Source organism: Bombus vancouverensis, chromosome 12 (genome assembly GCF_051014615.1).
Source record: "Bombus vancouverensis nearcticus chromosome 12, iyBomVanc1_principal, whole genome shotgun sequence".
NCBI classification, from domain to species: Eukaryota; Metazoa; Arthropoda; class Insecta; order Hymenoptera; family Apidae; genus Bombus; species Bombus vancouverensis.
The window spans coordinates 11,314,909-11,341,822 of record NC_134922.1 but is presented as its reverse complement, the minus strand read 5'-3'; the positions used below and the strand labels follow the sequence as shown (position 1 = coordinate 11,341,822).

Here is a 26,914-nt window from a genome sequence, read left to right as displayed (position 1 = left end):
TTTTCTTTTTTGGTAACACTTTTTTTTTGTCCACATTCTGTGACTTTTCAACGCCTAACGTATTTTCACTCTCTCGTTTCTTTCGTATTTATGCAGCGTGATACCTTCATTTCAACGAGGGATTTATAAAATCGTTTAAATTACTCTGACATAAAGATACATAGAATAAACAATTTAAAAAGTGAAAAATAGGTACGATTTATACAGGCCAGTTCGAGGAAAGATATACCGTGACTGTATAAACTGCTATATGCTTTTGGATCAGAGTTTCAGAGAGATATTGCGTAAAATTCGTTCGTTTTCAAGTTACTTCTTTGTTTATTATTTTACCAAGAGAATGTTCGGTTCGTGCTCTTTTCCATTAATAGTCATTAAACAACTTGATGTTCATTTGTTTATTCGATATTAATTTTGGCGAATTCTCTATTTATTCGGATATGAAACATAATTAAATAAAATAGTAATCTTCGATAATAACTGCAAATTTTACATTATTACAATTATTCCTTTACGTCAGATTTAGTACACGTTTGATAAATGCGACTGAGTATCGTTATACGATATTAAACTAAATTTCAGTAGGATTTAAATTTGACACGGTGTTTAATAGCTGACTTAAACGATGCATTATAATTAATGGTTGATCATACGCTTTGTACAGAATTCTTTGGATGTATTTTATTAAAAATGTTATTCCATCGTAGTTTGACGTTTTCAATGTTTCAAAAATCGAACATGAACTTTGTGGTAAAAAGTAAAAATAAGGATACTTTAAAACAGTATTTTTTAAATGAAAATTATCATCCGCATTTTCACGTCCTTTACACGTTTCCGCACAGATAGCTGCGTTGCATACATCGAAATTCCGGCGCACGAAGATAAAAACGGACCGAAAAATTTCCACGAAAGATTACGTTTTCATGCCTGTTAATTATACAACCATTTCACCGCGATTCCCTTCCCTTTACCATCTATTCCCCTTTTCCCTTAAAGGAGCATCAGAAGCTAATTTCAGACAGTTTCAAACCCCAAGCGAACTCGAAAATAAAACCGCGAAAAGTTACCGACAGCTTTCGCATTTCCCCTCGGAACAACCTCGGTATACCTATCCTGCACAGTTCCTCAAATAAAGTCACAGAAGGTCTTTGTCCTCGATTCAATTATCAAGTGTCGCTGACAATGCGACTCGCTACAATGTGTCCGCTTCTTCGACGAGGGAATCAATGAGCTATTCATCGGCGGATAAAAAAAAAACACGCGAAATAAAAATAAACAGGACTAAAAATAAAAAGAAAGGCGAAAGAGAAGTCAAAAGTGCCAATAAAGTTTCCGCAGGAAGTTTTTCCTCGTTCGAGCAACCGAGTCATCGCGTTTTCCCGTCGACACGCAATAATCCACGGGCATATTAACCGAGTCGTAGTTAAAAAATCACGTCGTGTCTCTTTCTTTTTTCTTCGTCTCGATTTAGCTCCCCCTCTTTCTAGTCTCTTCTCTCTCTCTCTCTCTCTCTCCCACTCTCTTTTTTTTATCCGTTTTTCCTTTTCAAAGTGGTCCATCGGAGGAGGACGAGGTGTACACGGTACAGGAGATCTACGCATATTGCGTGATCCACCAACAGAAATTCTCAGCGATGGTGTGTGTACAGCGTGTACCATCGGGTGTAGGTGTGCTCTATGGGGGATGGAACGCCTGCGCGGGGTGAAATGTACCCTATATAAGGAAGCGGCCGCGTACATAGCCGGTATTCAGATTTGGCGAACCGCGTTGGAAGGACACTGTGACAAAGTTTACGAAATGGGTCTGACCGGAAACCACCTTGTCAGCCTCTTGCTCTACATCTTCGTCGTCAACGAGATCCGTCTTCCTTTGGTGAGTTTATGATTTTTCCCCTTTCCACTCCGTGTCATTCGGTCGTTTCGTCGCAAAGTACTTACTTAAGGTACTTAGCGGGCAACTTTTCTTTTTGTACGTGTTTAGCGTCAGGTGGCGAGCAAAGTTGCGAGAAATTGAGAGAAAGACGAAGTCACTGTAAAGTTACTGGGATTTCGTTACGAACGGAATACGTAGAGTCGTTGGTAGCTTCTTTGGTATTCTCGTTCGTTGGTTTGTCCACGATGGGGTTTGTAATCGTTCGAGCGTGGTTTAATCGAACGAAGATCGTAAAGTAACGCAAATGTGTTCAGTTAAAAAACGTAACCATGGGTTTGTTGGATTTTAAAGTGGATCTTTTACGCGATATTTTGATGGCTAGCAATTTTCTAATTTTTCAATTTCTTAAGGTAACGTATCCTTTCAGACTCAGAAAGGAATACCTTAAGCTGATTGCGTGCTGCGATTTTTATTTGTGGAGTAAAAAATTTCATTTACGCAAGGTTCATAAAGGGACTTTCATATTTTTCTTGTAAAATTTAATAAAACATATTTTCACTTTTTTCTTCTATAGGATACAATGACATAGCTTCAACATTCTTGTTGCATTTTGCTACTTTATTAATGTAGTAGTAACATTACGGGAATAAGCAAATTTTTAGAATTATTACGATTCAGGAAAAATCAAATTCTGTAGAAATATGCTGGGAAAAGAATTTTGTAGAAGTAACATAATCGTTAAGAGCGAATAATATTTAACGAACTGCAACGTTAAACGAAAATTTAAAAGATCGCAAAAAACTATATTTCAAAATATTCAATAGAATTTAATAATTCTTCGAATATCGGACATCAGTGGAAAAGATTCGCTAAAATAACAATTTTTACTTGTAAAATAAATGATCAATATGTACGTTAATATACATTTATTTAATTTTGTATTAAATTAATTCAGAAGTTTACATACTTTCAAGAAATTTGTTATTTTTATGCAACACAATTTTTCCAATGTTTTTGAGTTACATCTTTTATACAAATATATCTTTTATAGAAATTAATAACAAAAAGAAAGAAATAATTATTCAAATGATTCGGAAACGTTGAAATTAACGAGCGTACAGAACACGAGAACTTCTTCATAGAGTACCAGTGCTTATTAAAAATTTTAGATCGCTTGAAATTTGATGGTTGGGTAATTAACGCTCTCAAAATGCGATCCCAATTTCGCAACAAAGGGAATATCTTGATCAAATGGATTAGCGCTCGAAATACGGAACTATAGAGATCGAATCGCATGTTCTGGTAATAATTAAATTCCGTAGTTGAAAATTGGTAATCTTATTCCGACTTGTCCGCGTGAACGATTTCCCTCTTGCCACAACGATCGATTAAAGAATTTTTCATCTTTAATTGAAATTATATTATATCTGGTTGATTAGATAGTTCACCATTTGGGAAGAAATCGCAGAAACTTGATAGTAATCATTCCTCGTGATTATGATGGCAAGCATATACATAGTTAACATGTCAATTGATATACTATAACATTGATACGGGGGTTAAGATGACTGATATCGACTATAATAGATTATTATTACGTTGATAGATTGTGAATCGCAATACAGTTCACTGATTCGCAATTGTTCTAATCGCAGCATATAAATCTAACAATAACTGCACTTTCAAAATCTATACGATTCCTAAATAATTCTAACACGTTCTTATAATATTAATTTAACGCCTAATTAAGATCATGCGACATATTTTTCTACGAAAATTGTCCAAACGTCATGGGAAAAATATTATATTGGATTGGCAACAGTAAGCGAGTATGGAAATCTTTTAATAAATCGATCGATTCTTTGGTGATAGAATGCTTGATAACCGTACGTCATAATTGGCGTTATAAGATTCATTGAATATCATTTCCTTAAAAAGCTTCATTAATTAGTGCGTTTCTTTGCCGAAGGGTTTAATTCGTAAGTTTTTCTGTGATCCGATCTGAGTAATAAAAGGCACGTTCCAAGGGAGGTAAAACGATGGATAACACGGATAAAGTATAGAGATTCATTTTACTCGAGAAATTACAAGTAATCTTTGATGTGTCCTAAAAATTTCTTTAATTATTCTAATTAAAAGATTAATTCATTTTAGAAATATAGAAACATACATTCGACGAAAACATCGAACGATTCAATTGCATAAACATTTGTTGCAATTTTTCTTATAACTGATTCGATATAAAACGTTAAGTATCGTATATTATATACATGTATCATATAAATGTGCAATTTTTTCCGCAAATATTTATGTTGCCTTCTCCTTATATATGAATCTAACCCTCGTTTCCTTGTGTCAATTTGACGTGTTCTGATGAATGGGAGAAACCAATAATGCTACGTACATATCTTTATCTTATTCATGAACGATACGAACATCTTATTCATGAACGATACCAACAGTCTTATTCTTCGATATACGGAAATTTGATTTCAAATAAAAAATGCGTAAATTAAATACTATCTATTCTCCATTATATTATCTTTTCTTGCCATTGCGTTAATTTAACATGAAAGAAGAAATCAATAATTCGTAAATACGAAATCAGTAGTTCGTTGTATCAATAAAATACAATCGGTCAGCAGATATGGAAGTAAAAATCGGTTTTAAAAATCTACTACTTTCTTCGAGATTAAATTATAACAGATCATGCAATACGTTTTTAATTAAAATCTATGTCATCTATACGATGAAAAAGAAGGGACAAATATTAGCTGCACGTGTGAAAGAAAACAGATAGAAGCGTGGTACCTATCGTCCGAAAAATCCACGGTTTTTAATCATCGTCAGAATCATTTATTCGATGCTCGAGGGCGTAAATCATGACCATCGATGTTTGGATGGTGTACAATAAAGATCACGTAACTAAATCGATCGATCATAAAGAATATGAATTATAGATATTGCGCGATATTTTTATGCGATCTTTTACTAAATAACGAGCAGTATACTTGTTGAAGGATGCACGTGCTTTCAATGAAATAATTATTTACGATAGAAAGGAAATTATATAAAGTATTTTGAATTTTTAAACTGTACGCTCCTTCTATCAATCTTTCTACGACGCTACATCGATACTTTGTTAATTTGAGATAATGTATAAGTTCGTGTAGTCAGAATTCGAATGAAACTTACAATTTTACATAAAATTAATTAAGATACTATACTCGGACTTTTTCTCCTCTTTGCGTAAGAAGTTACACCGCGACAAGTTCTCGAACACGTATCTAAAACTTTAACATCGTGTTAAGTAAAAAGTTTCATAAATTTGAACAAATCGCTTACGTCGAGACTGTTCTTCCACGCTTCGGTCGGTTTCCTCGAAAACAAAGTCTCGTAGTTAAAAATTGCCATTTCCAATTTACTTTCCCACGAACAATTCTATCCATTTTCGCATATAAATAATTTCTAATATACTCTGTGTCTAGAATACCTATTTTTATTCATGGACATAAGAAAAGAAGACTTTTCTAAAGGCGTGATGTAACACGCGTATAATTTCGCTGTGATTACGAGATAAAAAGAAATAGTAAAAAGCTATCGATTTCTTACACAATGGTCCATTCGAGAACGCCATTGTTCTTTACTCTAGGCAATTCCCAACTCCATTCATCGCCAAGTTTTATTTGTCACAAAGTAGCGAAATTTTCCCAAGATCGCGACAACTTTCTCGATGCAGCAAGTTTTTTAATTTCACCGTGCAAATTTGTATAGAACGTCGATACTGTCGCTGATTCGTCTTAAAGTTCTCTAAGGCCATCGGCAAGCATCTTTATTTCTGCATCATCTTGTTCTTCATGTCCAATTTATCCTTTATCTGTACCTTTTCTCTCGGAGTTGTTTAGTTTCTCTTCTATCGATTCTTTCATATTAACTGATATTAATAGTATCAAAGAAAAGATCATCCTCTAGAGAACATTATTTTTAACCTTTGTAACAGAGTCTCGTTGTTATTTCAAAATTATTTACCTTCTTGTTATTATTTTCTTACTGTACGCCAAATAATCGATTCAGTAAAAATGTGCTTGCGTGGTAATGTATTATATTCATTGCGCAATTAATAGGAAAAATAGCGTAAATAGGTATCGTTCGAGGTAGTTTTACTATCGTTCTTGCTCGTTTTACGCGTCGAGCAGGGGCAATTGCCAGCAAGGAAACGCGTTATCCTTGCAGGAAATTTAATTAGTTTTCGAGAGTGGTTATTCATTGTCTCTTTTATTCACCGCGACCTGTGGATGACACGCGCCCAGCTTCATTTACATTCCGAATATCCTTTGGAAATAAACCGGGACAACGTGTTCACTAGTCATTCGATCATTAGCTGAATCTGGTTTTCATTATATTTTCTACTATTTCATAGTTGCCATCTCATGTTTAACAAACGTTCTATTGAATCGTGTGTCGTGGATTGATTTTAATTGAGTAATCTTATTGGTTTCGAGACACGAACGACATTATAATTCGATGAAAAAATTACTGTATAACGAAACGATAGATCTGTTCGACATTATGGACAAAAAGTTAGTGAAACGAAGTTCTGCTTTTGAGAAGATCGAACTCGATAAAGATGTACGTTTTTCAAAGTTAAAGTATGTTTTTTAAAGTTAAGTCAAAGTATCAACAATTAAAATTATATATTTCGTCCAATTTCTTAAATTTGCGAATAGAAAACACCAAATGCTCGTTTACTTTTCTCACAGAGATCAATTAGTTTTGTCGTAAAGATACTCGCAATACGAAAGATTAAGCGAAACAGAATATTCTTTTCTTCAAGTTTCTCAAAATTCTCAAACCTCTTCTTGCAAACTTTTCGTGGTATCTAGCAGCAAATATTCAGGTGGTATAAATACGTAGTTACTACCGACCGACATTTCACGACACACAATCCAGAACATTTGGCATTCGCACGGGAAATGGTAAAGCATACGAAGTTTATCAAAGTGCAAATTCAAGTGTGATCCGCGATGAGGACCTTCTTCAAGACATCGCGCTGGCTTTTATCGACGATCAGTAATTTCCGTCTCGTGAAAGCGCGATGAGAGTCCACAAGAGAGTGGAATACACATTTGAAAACATGGTTGATCAAAGATAATGCTACCGGTGGCAACTAGCGTAACATCTACTCGAGTACTTGAATAACAATTTAATTGTTTAACTTAAACGCATATTTCACAGTTGGTAATGCATGCGCGTAAGAATATTTTCTATAAATTCCATTAGCAGCTTTTGTCATTAAGAATGAATAGAAACGAATAAGAATGAAATCCAATATTGTGGAAAAAAGCAGAAGTATACCGATAGATTCGGAATGTATTTTCTAAACGAGGAATATCATATGAATATCGATTGGAAGTCAATAGTGGACAAGTTAATTAAAGTCGGCGATCTAGATGAATTTTTATGCGCGCAACTGTCGTCAGATATGTTGGATAATAATTGTCTTTTCTAACATCGTTTAAGAGCCAAATAATTCGATCAAAACTAGATCAAAACTTCGGTATAAAAATTTCGCAAACGAATTGCAATTTTACCGGTTAATCAATCATAGTATCGAGTCGTCGACTAATAATTGTTCACGTCTACGCTCACATCCAAAATTATTTTCGTATCCCAAAACGATCAATCTTACTTCCAAACGGTTAGAAGTTTCCCACCAAATAATCGCAATTCCTTTTTCCCGGATCTTTCATTGAAATAACTAAATCATAAATAATGACAAGCGCGTTACAAGAAGAATAAAACCGAATTCGAATGACCTTTTCATTGGAACATTTGCTTCCACCCACTCGAGGGCTGCTGCCATTAATCCACATCACTTTTAGCCCGTTCAAAATCGCGTAGAACAATTTCTTCGAAATTCCACGTCACGGTGATTTCGTCGAGCTTTGCGCATATTGGAGTCGGTATTCCGCGTATCGGACGATTTACGATTTCCGGTGAGCGGAAATATTTTCCACGAAGCAACCCTCGCCATGTACCGGAGTGCCGAAAATGGTCCAACTGAGCAGATTCTCGTTGACCTCGACTGTCGTGTTCCGGGAATCAAACGATAACGAAAAGGTCACATCTCTTTCGCCGGATTATGTGCGAAACTGGCTCGTCGTGCTTTTCGTCCGTGGGGTTTTCGCACGAACGAGCAACCATTGAAGGTGCGGACCTGTCCTTGCTACGTCGTCAGCCATGATCCATCCCTTTCTTTCAGCTGATCCTTTTTTTTTCCCCTTTGCAAACGTCACTGTCGGTTTACATGCGATAAGCGGAGAAATGTGATTCGCGTGGAAACCTTGATGAAACCCTGTTGAGTGAAACACAACGAATGATATTTCCATCTTTAACCATTGCGATTTTGAACATGCTTGGGAACGAAGATGGACTAGGATCGGAGCTCGTTAGCGGGGTAATTGGCAAATTGCCTTGCGGAAATAGATTATTTGCATCGAACGTTCTTTATTCGTTGTCTTATTTGCGATTTGTCGATCGGCAAGATTTGGAAAATTGCTTTTAGACAATTCACTTTCATGTATTTTTCTAACTCGTCGTTTACAGCCGCATCAATCACTATAACAGGTTATAGATTATCAATAATCGCTATTACTATCAGGTAGAATTATAAACTGAGCTTTTTTAATATTTGCAAGAGATCGGTACGTTTTAAAAATTTCAGCAACTGTAGTGTCCGATCGAAATCTTTCGAGTTAGCTCTTATGAAATTAAAGTATGTGTCCAGCCTCGGAAAATTTAAGATATTTCTCATAAGAAACAAAAAACAAAAAACAAAAAACAAAAAACAAAAAAACAAAAAAGTTATGACATTATTTTTAGAAAATTGACTACCGCACAGAGTTTTAAAATTCAATACCTGTAATCGTAAAAACGATGAAAAATGCTACTGTAACTGTGTGTAATTCGATTTTAATTAAATACACGCAAGCTAGTAATTAATTAGAGGACAAAGATTAATTTCTGTGAGGGAAGAAATACGAACGCCAATCTTCTGTAGTATTTGCATGCGACGTTATCAGACTACAGTTTAAAATATTTGTCGAAGCATAGAAATTTGGCTGATAGGTCTTTAATTATACGTGCACATATGTTACTGTGAGGAACGTTATTCAAACGATTTTGTCGATATTTTCTCGGTTAGTCTGTGAGGTTGGTGCAAGTGACAAGAATAAATCACGATACAAGAGCAATACGATTCACATCAGGTGACAACACGCGGCGTCCCTATAGTCATGATTAATATATTTTATTTATAACATTTTGTTCCTATCATTTGTTACATTCTAAATGAAAAGAAGGGAAGTTATACAGAAACTATATTTTGGAAAATATTGTATAATATATAATATGGTTAATAGTTAGACAGATGATAGACAATAGATAATATGTAATAGGAAAATAAGGGTAAAATAAGATTGTGTCTGTGAACGAATGGACGTGCGTATAGATGACTAAGTGAGAATGCAAGGCGATACAGAAGATAATTATGAATCGAGTTCTTCTTATTCCGCTAGGCTAAAAATAAACTCTGCTGCTGCTACTATTATGTAAAACTTAAGTAAAAATTCCTCTCGACTATTACAACGAGTGCCATACTTTGGATATTTTATATATTTTTCTACATCAATCTGTACATTTTTGCAATTTTGATCGTTCCAAAAAGAAACATCCACAATTTAGAAATTATATTTTAATTTGAAAACAAATAAAATTAAGTTACATAGCATAGAACTAAAAATCTGTAAGGATCTTCTTCTTACACTTCTATGCATTTTATATATTCATTTATATAAATAAATCTTCTAATGTCACGGAAAATTCTCGCGTAATTTAATAAAGAGTAACATGAAAGAAATCCTCTTTCTTTACATATCATTGACACGATCTTATTTTACCCGTGTCGAGCATAATCTCATTCGCAATATTACAGAGTCGATAGGCGGGTTGCAGGTTTACAGGAGTATTAAATCGATTTGCGATAGGCGTATTCTTCGAACGATTTCTTCTGCGAGACCACGTGATAAGTTGCGATACGAAATGCTCGCAAGTCGGTAAAATAGAGAGACAGTTACACACGTAGAATATATGCAGTTGCACGTAAAAAAAAAGACGCGCGCGGAGGATGCGAAATGTTTGCGCAGTTTCTTCTACGAAGGAAGGAACTATGTCTCTCGAGTGGCTGTTATCGAAACTCGTTCCGGTAAATTGGAAAACGCTTTGTCACTTGTCGCTTCAGTTGTCCAAACGATTTCCTGTCCCTCTGTCGGTAAATTCTAATCGGACAAGTTTCATACCGCGAAATCCATACCGACTTCGGAACCAATTTAAAATTTTACGAATGGATCAACTTGCGATACAACTTCCTTGGTGATTTAAAAATGCTTTATTATTTTTATTTCTGTACTTTTTGTATTTTACGATTTCTGAGATTTTAAGGAGTAGGCAATGAGAGATTCTCAATGCAGACATGGCAATACTTATATAAATAAATTAATAATGATACTTTCTGATAATTAATATTCCCACGTAATAAGGTAAAAGTAACTTTTCGCCTCTCTATATTCTTACTTATATTTGTAATCCGCCTATTACCCAAATAATAAATAATAATAAGCTTTTTGTCTCTCGTAGTATGAAAAAAATTGATAAAAAGTCATTTAAACAGAACCGTGTAAAAATAGCTACTGGAACCCATACATAATTTATTTTTTTAATTATTATTACTTTGATGGATTTATTTTTGTTACGATATATAAAAATAAAACAGATAAGAGAAATTCAGTTTAATTCTTCTTTCCCAAGGAAAATAAATATATCTCGATCAATGGAATTGGCTGTTTCCTTTGACAGGGATGATTTTCGCTCGGTTAATTTTGCCGGGCTTTCTCTGAGATCGTTCTTGATTTATGTAACGGAACGAGAAACCCGGTGACTGAAATAACTCAGGGGCAAGCCACGAAATTACAGAAACTTTAAAAGTTTATCCTGTTGAAACGAGATTGAAAAGTAAGGAGTCATCGTCTTTGGGGTTTAGACATTCAAAGAACGCGCTTTAGAATTTCGCTCTTTGACGAATTGACATTCTTGTCATTTCTAAATACACGAAATATTAGGGCTGTATAGATTCTTGTTGACTTTGACGAGATGAATACGAGGCTTGTAATAAATTTTGCGAAACCCTTTGTGACCAACTTATGGAATTTTATTTTTAATACTATTTTTAAAATATTATTCTTAAAATCTTTAATAACTCATATTTCATAAAAATATAAAAGTATAAATATTCGCGGAGAAATATCGGACTGTTATAACGAATACTCAAAATTGTGTGTTCTGTTATCTACAAGAGTCGAATAATGAACATGACGCGACGTAATCTGTTGAACAGTAATGAAGCTACTTCGTGGAATTGGACTAAATGGCAAAGACAATAGCTTAAAGCACAATTACAAAGTACACAGTTGCGCTTAAGTTATTATATGGTGGTTTAATTAGGTAATTCGTTGAAATATTCGTTTAATTTTTAAATGCCAGTCGAGCGTCGCTTTAGGAATGCAATTTAATCTACGCGACCAAGGGCAACGTTGTTAAACGTGTACGAAGAAAAGGGGTGAGACGAGGGTAGATTTAATGAGACACGCTCTTGATTATCGGCGACAATACCTACTGCAAGCTAACGTCAACAGTGGTTTCCCCTTAATATTGTCAAAATGACGTGCATATGATACGCATGATAATTCTTAAGTAAACGAAAATATATTAGAATTTAGAATTTGCTTCTCAAGTTAAAACGTTTCTACTCTGGTACTCTAGCATTTATGTGAATCTGCTATCTCTTAAGTTTGAAATTCATGTTTACCGATGAGAATTGATTTTGAAACACGGCAAATTCGATACTGTGTTTCGGCTAATCAGATAGGTACGTAAAATATGGCATAGAGAGGAAATCAACATTTCAATAGCATTGCATAGTGTATCAGATGCATAGAATATTCGTTTGATATGCAGCGAATTCATTGATATGCATTATGCATAACTTGTTCAAGTTTCGTAAGATATTGACGAGGTTTTTAATTATTTATATTAGTCGTGTAACAATGCGCAGCTAATAAGGTGAAGTATGCTTGTTACAAATGACGGAAAGAGAATAGTTGTACTGAATTATTAAAATACATCTACTATAATACAATGATCACATCTTCGTTATTCGACGTTACGAGCCATCAAGAAATTCAAGTAGGTAATTTTGTGGATTTAGATCTGGAAAATTAATAGTAAGCTTTACTAGAAGTATGCGTTCAGTATTTTAAGGAACAACAATGATTTGTTAGCAATTCAAGACTGACAGTCTTTCATTGAAATGTAAGTCAAGTGAGAGATCAGAAAATACAATCAAGAACAATGCTGCGTGAAAGACCATTGAAAATAATCCACGGCAAACAGTAGCAAGATAAGAGTTGAAAGAAAATTAAGCTTTCCGAGAATTGATCGTCACTTAAAAAATAAAGAAAATTGACAGATGAATTCCATTTGAATTACACGGTAGAAATTTTCCATTTTTTACTTTTTATTTTATTTTCCTAATGCGTATTTTAATTGCAATATGTTTGTTTTTGAAATGATATCTAAATCAATGAACTGAAGTATTTGCGATAATTTTATTCTGATAAACAAATAAACGAGCAATTAAAATAGAACGAAGGTAGAACAGTTGTTCTTCTTTTTGTTTAATCCGCGAATAACATTTCTATTTTTATTTAATAATAATTGGAATAAATCTGAATGTAAACTATTAACTTTAAATATTGATATGAGAATATACAATATGTTATGTGTTTTACTATTAAAAAAGATATAGTAAGAACGTTATGTAACTAATTTCGAATAGATTTTGCTATGAATTATCATCTTGTCGTCGATTTCTCATACTTTTAGTGTGATAAATACTTTTGCTTCATTGTGGGTTGGCGTATAATGAAGTTCGTGTAATATCGAGCAACTCGGCTGCACGAAATTGCTGTTTAGTTTCACGATACGTAGTTAACGTCCTCGACATTTGTCCCAACTTCATAAAATGTCTGCACCTGCCAGAAGGCGTGAAGTTACGTGTGTTTATTTCACTGTTTCCCTCACAATTAAATATAATTAAATATAGTACGCAAATATCATCTTCCGTTATTATATTTCTCAAGTACTTTCTCGACAAATGGATATTAGTACTACCACGACAGCAATAGGATACATGCAACAAATTTGCAGAAAGTTGGCAGAAAGTTGGCAGAAAGTTTGCAGAAGTAAACCAAAACGAATTTAACAAGGATACTATATCGACTAAACTGACAGAAATTTATTTTATTTTAATATTGGAGGTAGATATATAATGTCACCTTAATGTTTTGCACATTCTTTTCGTGTATTAAGTTTTAAATGTTTTAAATAATAGACGTATTTACATTGTTCACGATTATGAGGTTGGATTAGTGTTACTGAGCTTTGTTAAACTAGTTTGCTCAATAGAATATGTCAAATTAGAGAACATTCTTATCGTATCTGATTTGACAGGTTCTGAGGAAACCTTACTATTAATTAAATGGATCTTGATCGGATGAAATACGAACATCCAAATGAATTATCAAATAATATTTCTCTTTGTCTGAAATTTTCCTTTAATATTTAACATTTTTATTCGCATGAAAATCTAGAATGCAGAAAAAAGTTTAGAATAGAGAAGAAGTGAAATATGTCTTTTAAGAACTGGCCTCAACGACAACGACGACTGGCCTCAAATTAACGACAAATATATTTATTAAAAAACTGTTTAAGATTCAATGCAAATATCAGATGCAATAATAAAATATTTTATTCAAAGCTAAATATTAATGTAAATAAAATAACAAGAGCAATGTTCGAATCTTGTTTCTTTGATTCCGAAATTTGCTTGTCGCGAAGTTCCTTGCACAGTATATTAATTTTCATTTTAAAAGTTTATTATGGTAAACATATTTTCAATCCGAGATACTCAAATTAATATAAAATATCAATCGTCAATCTCATCTTAAATTCTAAAATTTTTTTAATTTCTATGTAATACTACCAGTCACTCGTGTCGAATCGAATCTTTCATCCTACGACATGATTGACTGACAGGAGGTACAGAAATGCATACGACTTACGATTAGACGTGAAGTTCGTTGTTATCGATGGTGTGATATACGAAAAGTCATCTGAAAAGCGGTTATCAAGTAAAAACCGTCGAGTCCCATGGTGGAAGTAGAGATTGTGAAAAATCTTTAACAAAACACGAATATCATAAATTATTATTAAAGGCAGTGTTAATTATTTGGAATATGCGAAATAATGAGAGAAGTTGATCTTTTTAGAATTGAAATACAACATGCAAGTTACTTACATTCTTGGCTTTTGAAGCACTCATTTAATTACAGATTAGATCCTCTCCAGAGAACGGGAAAAAGTGGAGGTTGTAAAAAACCTTTAAGAAAATGTGAAATATTACAAATTGTTCTTAAAAACAGTGTCGATTGTGTTGCATATCAAAAGTGATCCCGGTGTAATAGCGACCTCTTTATGAGAATAATAAAAGTTACATATTTAAAAAAGTCAGGAGATGAAGCTACTATAGAAAATTCGTTCGCAAGGTATAAGTTGGAAGCCCATGGTCCTTTTTTCCTAATCTGTAAACTGAGCTCAATTTAGAATGTTAGTTATTTCAATTTCTAGCGAATATAACGAAATCTAGTGTATCTAGTTTAAGCTCAGACGTTTGTTAAGCAAATCTACTCTGTTGAACTGTTTAGAATCTCGTGTGAAATCTTCTGCTTTAATTTATTTGGGACAGACAAATAATTTAATATACTCGTAATAGCAAATTAATTTTTATAATCTTTTATAATTTCATCTTAGTATTCTTAACAAGCTATAGATTATCCATTATTCAGCTATGACATATCAATTATACGTTATAAAGTTATGTATCATGGAATGAATAATTGTATTAATAACTAAATATTACCAGTAATCCGGAGAGCAATATGAACACGAGAAGACTGCTTTCGCTAAATTAAACGTTAATTATCACAGCCTCTATATTTTGAATTCCTGTTTCTTTCATGTCGATCTCTCTATTAACCAATAATCTGTGCGAAAGGAAACAAATGTACAATACGAAAACCAATTATATTGAAACGAAACAATATACAAGTACAAAATCTGTCTCAAAAGTAAATAGTACGAGCTATTGATAACTATAATAGTCAAATGTACAATCGAAGAATAAAAAACAAAAAAGAACTTGACAGTATATTTAATTTTGTTACAATAATGTTCAATAAATTAATAAATGAATGCGTATTAATAAAACAAACCTAATAGTAGCATATAAACGTAGAAGAATAGCATTGGGAATGTATTACGTAGTTAATGATCTCAAGCGTGGATCGATACGTCTTGACGCCACGATTTTCGACAATCGAATGATGCCCGCGCTGTGGTTTCGTCTAACATTCGTATTGGGGTGGGGATGTTTAGCTTCACGGGAAGTCGAACGTATTCGAACCGACGAATTCTTGGAAGATGCTAGAACATATCATATAGCATACAAATTAGTAAATTCCTCAGATACAATGCGTGAGAATATATTCTGACTCACGAAAATATTTAAAAACTTACCATAGAAAACTGTACATATATATTATGATATATATACATTATATATATGTCGGGTTTACATTAGAATTAGGGTTAGGGGCGTGAAACGAATCTTCGTTTGGGTTACACGTTGTCGTTATGCAATGGAGAAGACATTGACTAGTGCAAATACGATTATTATAGAACCGGACAAGTAACCGCGGTAGTTAGGTGCTCGAGAAACTAATGACAATGATCCTAGGTTCAATAACGAATCCGCGGTCGACGGGATGATAGATGAACGTACTCACAAAATCTAAGTCGGACGCGTAATATTCACTGGTCGTAAAGAGTTACTCCTTTCATCAATGAGATCGCGAGAAAGAACGTCTTTCCCGTCCCGATCATGCCACAGAGGAAAACTATAATGGGGTGTGTCTAAGGACACGAGATCATCGGATTCGTCGAGAAAAGCCTTCGTTCAGAAAGTAAGGGAAATTGGCGTTGCTAATTGGTCAATCTCCATATCGGTGGTTAGAAAAAGATGCTAGCCGCCCTCGAGGGAAAGTTGCTAGTGGGAGACGCCGCTCGTTGAAAAATATGTCTCCCCTATCTTCCCGTAGTTGGGACAAAGACTGTTTGTCTGTTTGAAGGACTTTAGTTAACTAAACCTTAATATTTATAACGGGCCCTCGAGCTAGCCGAACATGTACTGCGGAGACGCATCGACATCTGGCAATCATCTTACTCGAAGAATAGGGTCTGCGTGTGGCGAGCCACAGGACAGAAACCGTTGGAATGTTTACTGTCGCGTGTCGCCACGAATATTTCTTTTAAGGAGAGCTATAGAATTACTCCATACCTTTGTTAGACAAAGCGTTCATCCCGTGATCGCGGCTACGTTCGGCGACTGACCGTCGCCTCGAGCCCAAGCTCATTATCACGACTCTCGAACAATTACAATCGGGTTGAATAACTACAATTGTTCAATTACAGCTATAGTAGACTCTAGGTTACAATGTTGCGGGATTATCCAAAATTCCAAAGGCTCCGGTGTTCTTTCATCTCCGACATATATATCATATTACATACATATGTAAAACTTTTTGGAATTTTAGCTAACCATTTATTTTAAATTTTCCACAAAATATCATTTATGCGATCAATCTCACGTAAATAACAGAATAGCATCGCGCATGATGAAATCTGCGTTCAAATGATATGTTCTTTAATTAGTGACAAACCAAATTAATTTTTGATGACACGACGAACCTGTTTAATTACGACGCATCTGTCCACTATTTCACGCATCACGCGCGCGCCGATTAATTAATTTCCTCGTTTCGACTATGAATTAGAATTGAAAAATTCTCGCTGATTCCTTGGCCTTTTTTCCTGTAGCGTTCCATCAAATATTAAATGTCAGATTATGACACTTGCCAAGTTCACGAACGTGTGTCAACTGTTTAATTTATTTCTTCGTTAATTAATTACATCGAGAATATTCGTCTCGAAAGTTTTATGCTACACCAACGAAATATAATTTCTACAATTTTCGTCTCGCTTGTGCGACGTTATTTTATCGCAATAAATTCAAGTTTAAGTTTTCGTGTTTCCATCTTATTCCAATATTCCACCTCATATTAATTTGCTTGCGTATTTGAATAGTGGCCCTTAAAACTATATAATTAAATTTAGCCTGTGTGGGTGTAGAATACAAATTGTATTCACATTCAAGCTATGACGATTGGAAGGTAAAAGCGAAATAATTTCAGAGTAGGAGGAGCGACGATACTGTAGCAAATGTTCTGTTATAATAGTTTATGATACCTTTATTTTGTTGGAGTAAAACAATCTGCTTTCTTCTCAAACAATATTTATCTTCTTTTGCACGCTTGAGAAAGAAACATATAAAGGCAGAATTTTGTCTTCTAAGGACTGAACTTTCTTTTGTTGGAAGCATCACTTATTCATATTTTTTCCGTTAAAAAATCCAAGTTTTCCTCTCATCGAATAAACGGTCGCAAACTTTTCTAGCTGCACTGCATAAAATACGAGGTTTACTCGGGCAATCTTTATGCATATTATGGATATCCGTTATCCAGTTAGAAATTATTTAGTTTCCCAAGATAGATCGTTCATGCGATACCAAGCGTAAAATAAGCTTTCAGTAACACGTTATGCATGTTATTATGCGGTTTTATAATGGACTGATTTTTCCAATTTTGTATGTGCGATTAAACTAATCTTCTTGAATAATATATCAGAATTTGTTTACAACAATTGCTTTATTTGTTATGTCGAAATGGTTGCCTGCTCCTAATCAAACCAATGGCCAGAGTTCAAAACTGGCTCTCGAATCGAATGGATTGATAAATTCTTTGACTTTATGAAAGCTATTGATAAATTCCAAAAACGATAGTACAGTCTATGGAATATCTGAAACACCAGGCTTTGCTGGAAATAAATTGAATACACAGTTTATTCAAGGTTGATTAATCACAGTTGTGCAACTAATCAATTCATTATTTAAAATTTAAATACGGAAATGTTATTCGGTACGCTATAAAATCAAGAATTATTTTCACCTATACAATGATTTTAGAATTTAATTTTGCTTTCTTTTGATGATTAAGAAGGTATACGATATTCCTAACAATTTACAATATCTGCAAAATCGATACATATTAGCGTCGATATTGAAGCTACAACTACTTATAACCGATATAAACGAAGGCGAGGTAATAATGGAATAATCGTGAACGGGATTTTCTTATTATACTTCACGTAGTAGTATCAATCTTGCCTGTTATAAGGTTCCCTATCGAGAAAATTGATTTTAAAGAATTATCGACGATACATAGGCGCACAATATAAATCTTTAATGCTGAAAGATAAAATATCTTTTTAAGTTTCCAATTAAAACAGTCATTTCCTCGTTCGAGACAGGTCCAAGTATAAAAATGTTGGAGAACAACGAACATATTCTTACCAAGACACAATAGATAGAACAAATTATTGCTCTAGTGTTATTTGATAAGCATAGTTTAATTTGAGGTGGTATGGTGATAGGTGCGTAAGGAACTACTCTTGGTGTTTTTAACGAACAATAGTTTATTTAGAACTAATCAACAATCAGAGTTAACAATTAACAATTAACAATTAACAATTACACTTAACAGACAACTGGTAACAACTAACAAATAACGATAGACACCGAGAGATCATTCGACGCGTTGCTATGCAAATAGTACCGAGGAGTTACACATTTAATGAAGCAAGACAGACTGCCTGCCCTTTTGTTTCGGATCGCGCAGATTCTTCCCTTCGTAGCCCATCGATATCCCCCACTAGCGTGCATTCATTAGATGTGCCGCCAGTGCTGGCACGTGTATGCTCTTCCGAGAATTCGGCGGAAAGAGTGTGAAGATATCGATGGTACATTGGGCACGTCGGTGTTGCGCTTTGGCGGCGTCGCGCTTTGCATCCGGAGCCGTTGAAAAGTTCCGTGGCCCGTGCCGCCACAAATTAAACTATCCTTTTCGACGCTTTAACATTTATATCAAAATTGATTTCTATCGCGAGAAGACATTGAATTTCCACTTCCACTTAGTTTCCATTGGAGAGGTATTTAAACAGTTATCTTCCCAACAAATCCATCGAGCTCAACAAACGCTGTTTTAAATTTACAGGTGACATGCCAGGATGAAGATAACACTCAATGCATGCCAAAAGCAGCCTTCCTGGCTCTGTTGCGTCATCCGGAAGTCAGCTCGAATTTAGCCGCCTATTCTAGAACAGCGAGAATAACTCAGGATGCAAAAAGTCGTAACGACATGGCGCATCTGAGAGCTTTAACCGAGGAGGCTGACGACACGGAGATCTGCGTACCTGGTCGCGTTTATTTGCAACTATTGAAGGATCCGGTCATGCGTGGCGATCTCAGTATTATTCTCAATGGAAGAACACAGAAGTTACCGGATCTCCTAGGACGTTTGCTCGACGATAGCGACGAGATGGATGCGAGGGAGTTCCTGCTTGAATCTCAGAAAAGAGGCCTCGCAACGTTGGCCAAAAACGATGATCTACCGATTAGTATCCAGGATCGTATTGCTGAAAACGAAGATGACGAAGAAAAGAGGGCTGCAATTTCCAGGTACAATCGTATTTAGTACGTATGTATTTAGCATTAGTTTGTTCTATCCTAAATTTTGTTCTGTCCTTTGTCTTAATATCTGCTATTCCATTTCTTAATGCATAAATTATTTTGAACGAAATCGCAAATGAAGAGACTACAATAACTTGGTGTTGTTACATTTCAAGAATGTTTAAATCCAGAACTGATAGTAATTCTTGTGAATCTGAAAAAGAATGAAACTAGTTAATCGTTGAGAAAGTACTTTGAAAAATACAACAGAAATTAGAAAATCAGAATAAGGATAAATAATCCCCTAGATGTTTTGATCAATTGTTTAGCGTTTGTTATTCGAAAAATAAACGGAATGAACCAAAAGTCAGGAACTTCACAATGTACAAAATCGAAGTTAATCTTCACTGAACGTTTTCCAAACAGCGAGCAACCAGGACAAAACGACGCAGGAATCTCCCGTGATTATCTCCTCTCTGGCGGTCGTTCAGATTTGCAGGCCTTCGCACGAGACTTCCAGATGGAAAAACGAAATGTCGGCGCATTAGCTCGGGATTTCGCGTTGCCACCTGGTAGACGTAATATCGCGTCCCTGGTTCGTGACTACGACCAGAGCAAGAGTAACAACCGGGAATCTACTTTGCCTTACAATGGAAAAAGGAACGTCGCTTCCTTGGCGAGAACGTTCACTCTACCTCAAAACGGGAAAAGGAACGTGGCATCCGTAGCCAGAGACTACGGACTCCCTTATGGGAAAAGATACGTCGGTTCCTTGGCCAGAACAGGCGATTTTCCCGCTAGAAACCAGAGAAGCATCGCTTCTCTGGCGAAAAATTCCGCTTGGCCAGTTTCATTGAAGAGAGGAATTTTCTTGCCCGGAAGCGTGATCCTGAGAGCTCTTTCCCGCCATGGTAGATCGATGGTGGACGAAACGAATGCGAGAAACGACCTGTTAGATCTTCAGGAGCTGAGTAACCTGGAACAAAGTCAGAGAAACGATTACGAGACTGCGGAGGAAAAGTTGAACGATTCCTTGACGAAAATCGATTCGAACATTAGGAGACCCAAGAGACAGATTGACTTCTCCGACGAGTATCCTCTGCCTGTTATGCAAAATACGAACGGTTTTGATTACGAAGAGATGATGGAGGCGCTCAGTGGACAGTACCCGAACGCAGAGAAGAGGTTCATGGGTAAGTAAAATGTATTTGCTTCTTTGTGGAATAAGTTGGAAGTTTAGGGGGTGAAAATTGTAATTCGATTCGAGTATCCAGGAAACTCTTTGTGGGAAGATGAGATTGTTGATTCTTCGAGCGAAATTTATTATTTTCTTTTTCTTTAAAAGAAAAATGTAGATTATCCGTATTAATATGTCAAGTAATTTAACAATTACTTTAAACAGAGAAAATGATTCGCGTCAACTCGTATTTTCGAAAAATAGTTGAACAAAGTGTTAAGAATAGAAATAGTTTCTCAAACACCAAATAGCAATTTCCTATCTTTTTCCATTAAATAGTCCATTCCATCCTTACGACAGACTAGATTAATTAACTTTTCAACCGAATAACAGCAATACGACACGCTATGTCCCTCGTAAGCATCCTTGTGCACTCAGAGCCCGATAAAAGTAGACCTCGACCCGTTCGAGCGAGTGTATTTCATGTCGTCGGGAATGGACATGTCAACCACGTAGTTGAACGTGAAAGTCAGAGATCGAGCGTAAATCGAGCGCTATCTGTGAATGTCAGAAACAGGTTCTGCACCGGAGATGCAGCCAGAGGTAGACCAGTTCGGCTACCCGGAAACGTTTCAAGCGAGTAAAAGACACATCGGGGCCCTGGCACGTCTTGGTTGGCTTCCATCTTTGAGGGTCGCGCGATTTTCGCGCTCACTTCGGTATCCGAATGGCAGGTCAGACCATTAGGTTCTCACCTGCTCCGTCGTTCTAGGGCAATTCCGGAAGAGATGGACCTCGTTGTTAAAGAAACATCTCAAACTTATGTATTTTAAAAGATTTACTGGATATTACACCTCCCCGTATAGCGAATAATTTTTTCTAAACTTCATGTATCTTCGTGTAACTACACGATATATTCATACGTAGATGGAGAAAATTTGCAGCTGTATAAAATTTGGGCTTGTGATCCGATTTCTCCCTCGCTTTTACGAGGGATTGGTTTAACGATAGCTATATTATCTTATCAAATCGATTTCCTAAGTTGGCTCTGAAATCATCATCGTAGATCGAATAAACGTAGTTAAAGATTCTTTTACAAACACGATGTAAGCAGTTCCTCTAATAATAGATTCGTACCGATTCCATAATTTTTAGTCTTATCAGATAACGAAATATCGAGCTTTGACAAAATTTTATAGAGATACGATGAATGAAAATCTGCAGACGCGTCCCATTGTACAACAAAGCGGAGCTGACGGATAGTTTAACAGATAGTTTGAGAAATACCTGGTTCGTCTCTCCCGATGGTCCATCGTATTTTTTGAATTACTCTATATCTCTCCTATGTCTCTTTGTGTCGTTGTCTTTCTCCGTCTTTCTCTTTGTACTGTCCTCCATTCTCCCCTCGTCATGCTGTCGCGAACGTCTACGGCCGAATAAAAGTGTAGAAAGAATGGAACGAAAGAACGATCGTTGGGAAACAAGTCGTCGAGTCATCGGGAATATTCGAGTATTTCGCAGAGGGAGATTCTGCGGATCGTAGAAAACGCGATGACCATATTACGCCAAACGTTCGCCGATATACCATCCTCCGCTTCTACTTCTTCTACTTCCACGTGGACCGTTCACGGTAGTTAAGTAGCAACTGCAATGTAGGTGTCTCAATGTGGTGCACTTATCGATGTTATGGAACTGTGTACTCGGTGCTACGGCCAATTTACAGCGCTGATGTGGTAGATGTTTTAGATTGGCTGGGATATAACAACATTATTACTCGATAGTCAATAGGTAGTTCTTTGATCATAGTTTTAGAGTTGCCCTTTGTTAAATTATCGTTGCTATATCTATACAGTATACAGGGTCATCTATCTGAACGAGCGTTTCTAACTTCGATTCGTATTAACCTATAATTGGTGATTTATAATCGATACATTAATTTCACAGGAAAATGGAAAGGATGGATATTATAAAAGCAGAACATACCTTTTTACGTGACTTCGACGAGAATATATTTGATTTACTATGTGTATTTATTTTAGCGCTTTCTCGTTTTCTAAAATCGTAAAGTGTAAGTAACGTTTTGATCTTGTCGATGTTACTTTTAGTCGAAGAAGAAACGAGTATAGGTACCACAATAGATTACCCTATTCTTTGTCCTTTATTCTGTAGGCAGACAATGTTTTATTACGAATAGAAAATTTATGTTTCTCACTTTTTTTATTTTTTTTTTTGTTTCGGAAAGTGTGTTAAGGTTATTTCATACGGATGCGTATTTGAGATTTTACTAATATTTCGAAGTTCTATCGCTAAAACATTGCTCTGTCTTTGCTGTTAAGTAGTTACGTGTTGAATATTAGATATGTGTTTTGCTGCCAAATTTCTTCGCTCATCGAAATTTCGTTTCTATCAACGAACAACTTGAGTGTTTTGTAAGCTTATATCTGTAGAATTTTTTATGCAGAGACTAATTAATAGATGGCACAAGCTGTTATGCAAACATAACGAAGACCTACCATTGTGTTCGTTTTTTCCTTAGATATGGCAGTTACACGAGACGCAGTCGATAAAATGATACGTTTGGACAGGAAGTAATGCCTCATGCGAAACTAAATCAAAAGTGTAAAATAAACTTTCTTGGAAATTTGTTGCGTACATATTACTATTGTTATAGCATTTAGACAATAGACGCGATAGACATCGCATAAGTAGTATCTCTCGATAATACTTATTTGCCACTTTTGATTTATTTGTACGCAAGGAATCACCTCCTACTCGCTTGTATCATTTTTGTGACCGTAGTCTGTATTTAGTGATATCAGTGTTTAAGCGCAGTGTAGCGTAATAACGATGACTCTATGTAGACTATATGTGCTATATAGACTAGTAACTTGCAGTGTAACTAGAGAAAACATAGTTTCGCGATTTGACACGAATTTTGAATCATGTATTTTAGGGAGAATCCCGCAGATGGGCCCCCGTCCGACTACTCCGCCAACTCGTCGACAAGGTCGCTAAGACCTAACTTCAAATCAAGGAAACACTCCGTTCAAGCCTTGCATGGGGATTGTCGACACGGCTTCAAAAGGTTTCTCGTCTTACCGACTACGGATAATTATTTCCATGAAAAACTTCCTTACTCGTTGCGATCCAAATCGTCATAAACAGTCTCTTTTTTACTTATATATCACACGATAAATATCGATGAATTAGTCATTATGTTCATAATTTTGCTCGTACATCTCTGAAATTGAATAACGATTATAAATACGTAAATACTTTGAGAAACGAGATTTATTTTCGAAGAACTTTCGATATTTATCTGTAACTGGTACGAGATTATTAGCTGGTAACTTTTCTCTTGATTTTGAAGTTATCTGGCACTGGTAAATGTCTTTTCGAATCATCGTGTTTGGCAAGTAAAAGTATATGGGGCGCGTTATTGCTTGTTTTTGACGAACTACTAAATGAAAATCATTTCTAAAGATTCAGGGAAATAAGTAGATTTAATTCTCAACTGGTATCGAATCGTAAATGAATTTGCATTAAGTTATTTAATTTTTATGTTCGAGTTTAATTTTTATTCTATTTTACTTTTCATATAAGAGATAGAATACAAGATAGTCTAAAATTAAACAATCTAGCGGAATCTGTTGCGATTACTTACGATCCAAATGTATCGGTTGAGATTAAACGATGGAAGCTCAAATCTGTGGATACTTGCAGAACTATTATATGCGATGGATGACTGGTACTGTATTTATTATTACGGAATGCTACATTTGAAAGCTTTTTCGTGCTTCAAACGGCTATCAATGTTTAACTAGCTCGAAGTATTGACTAACTATTACAGTATTGTTAATTTTCACTAGCAACCGAAGATTTTATAAAGTGAATTATTTACGCTTCCTATCGACGTATAGTCTGACACGTACTGTTTTATATATATATACATGTAACGACTTTATATACTGTATTTAATTTAGTGCTTACTAACTTAATACTCTAAGCGTACGTTTAAGGGAAAATAGCAGTCAATACGAGATAAAATTCAGAGCGACGTTCAATTCTTTACGAAACGTTGCCAATAGATTAGCAAACACCAATTATTGCAGTAATTTATATCACATTCGTTCATGTAGCTTTATTAGTTTAGTATTTTATAGTCTACAAAGAAATTATGTTTACACAGAACGAATGGCCCCTTCTTGTACGGCAGCACAGATACTTATCATTTGCAGGAATTTTATTTACTTTCTGAGTAATGTTAACGGCGTGCAAGTGTAATTACCAGAAATATTAGAAAATTGTATGTTGCTCTAATAATATTTACCTAATCTCGACTCTTTACTTTCGTACTAATTTCTCATGCTGTTTAGGTTAGGTTAAACATATCACGTGTACCTTTTAATGTCTCCTGCGACTTCTATTAACATTAAGAAACTTTCTCAGAAATATTTTTCTCCAAAATTAATGTAATTAGACGATAACCAGCGACAATAACGTTATATTAAGAATAATAATCTTAATGTCTGATCTGATTCGCGAAGCTACCTTACTTATCGTTAGATACATCTGTTTTGCAACGTAAAATATGTCTTAATAATATTTAGGATTTTTTTCAAATTATTTACTAAATTGCTCACAAATTCTATCTAAAACTTTTCACATACTGTTTCTTTTTAACGAGCAGTTTTACACAACATTAGTTTTCATTATTTACGTTCAGTGCATTTACTTCGAAAATACAGATGTATTCGTATGGTAGTAAGTGAAACGAACAATCAGATGGAATTACTCGATGGTCTGAAGCATTTCCGTATCCGAAAGGATTTCATCGTTCGATTGAGAGATGTTCACCGAGCAAGTTGGAGATTCTTTTCCAAGTTTTCATTCGATATTTCTACAGCCGCGGTTCACGATCGCAAATAGAAGAAAAAATGCAGGAAGCCGTGACGCGATCTTCGACGTATAATAGTAGTCGTTGTAAATCTTATAGCGCTGAGGGCTTGCAGGCTCGATAGTAATAACGCAAAATTCAGCTTTCTTTTTGTTCATGATACATGTTTCAGTACTTATCGATAGATCATTGTGTAATACGTGTATGTTAAATGTAAAAGCGCGGTCTCTGGAAGAATTGTGGTAATTACAAGTCGATCGATATCAACGATTTATCACTAATGCGGATAGCGTGTATCGTTGTTCGATCGCCTTCGATTTTATGAGAATGTATCAATGTGTTTGTCTAGACAATAACGAGTAAACGAGATGACAATAAAACGATAATAATAAACGATGAAATAAAGATCTTGTTTGTCGTATCATCAATTGATATCTCTTCCTTTCTTTTCGGTACTTTCCTACGGTCAAATACGTTCATGTAAAATTCATTTATTTTAATTATAGCAGATCGTGTTTTCTTTATTTTAAATATGCAGTTGATTCGTATATTTATGGCAGAATCATGTTTCGTATTTATGAGAATACTATTTTACGGCTTTTCCTTTCCTTTAAATCGCCCTGTATTCAAGATATGTTGTAGTACTTTAAAAGTAATCTCCTAAGGGAGATTAACTCGTTTCATGATGTTGCAAGTGTAATAAATGTCTCGGGTGGTACATAATTTTTGCTAAATTATGTGCACCTTATTCTCGTATTGTGTTACTTCCGTATTTAATCATTGTTAAATAATTCCGCTGTATGAATAACGAGCTGATCCATTTCTGCAGCATACGTGATTCATGTGGCCTACTTGAATAGGATTTAAGAAGACTAAAGATATCGTAGCGGTAGAATGGTAGAGCTACACTTTCTTTGTAAAATAAATTTGCTTATTTTATGAAGATATCTACTTACGTAGATTTTGTGCAAATGTTTCAGTTGTAATCACGGTTACGAATAAGAATGGAAACTTACCTTAATTTTAATCGTTAAGCAACTTTATATTTTGTTCTACAATTTAGGTTATCCGCCTCAAAAAGTTTGAATTTCATATGGGAGAAGAATGGCGTAAAATG

General features: G+C 35.1%; 1 protein-coding gene across 4 annotated transcripts; it reads left to right on the top strand.

Annotated features, from left to right (window-relative positions):
* The first annotated feature begins 1,764 nt into the window (after positions 1 to 1,764).
* Nplp1 (Neuropeptide-like precursor 1) lies at positions 1,765 to 26,202 on the top strand. 4 transcript variants are annotated; one of them, XM_076623407.1, is made up of 5 exons: positions 1,765 to 1,869; positions 19,269 to 19,747; positions 20,150 to 20,916; positions 21,472 to 21,634; positions 23,854 to 26,202. In XM_076623407.1, the coding sequence occupies exons 1-5, from the start codon at positions 1,795 to 1,797 to the stop codon at positions 24,059 to 24,061; spliced, it is 1,692 nt and encodes a 563-aa protein (XP_076479522.1). In that variant the 5' UTR covers positions 1,765 to 1,794; the 3' UTR covers positions 24,062 to 26,202. The 4 variants fall into 4 exon arrangements, with proteins under 4 accessions (XP_076479522.1, XP_033186941.1, XP_076479523.1 ...); XM_033331048.2 differs by having other exon boundaries at positions 1,780 to 1,869; positions 19,269 to 19,732; XM_033331050.2 differs by lacking the exon at positions 21,472 to 21,634 and having other exon boundaries at positions 19,269 to 19,732; positions 23,854 to 24,049.
* The last annotated feature ends 712 nt before the right edge of the window (positions 26,203 to 26,914 follow it).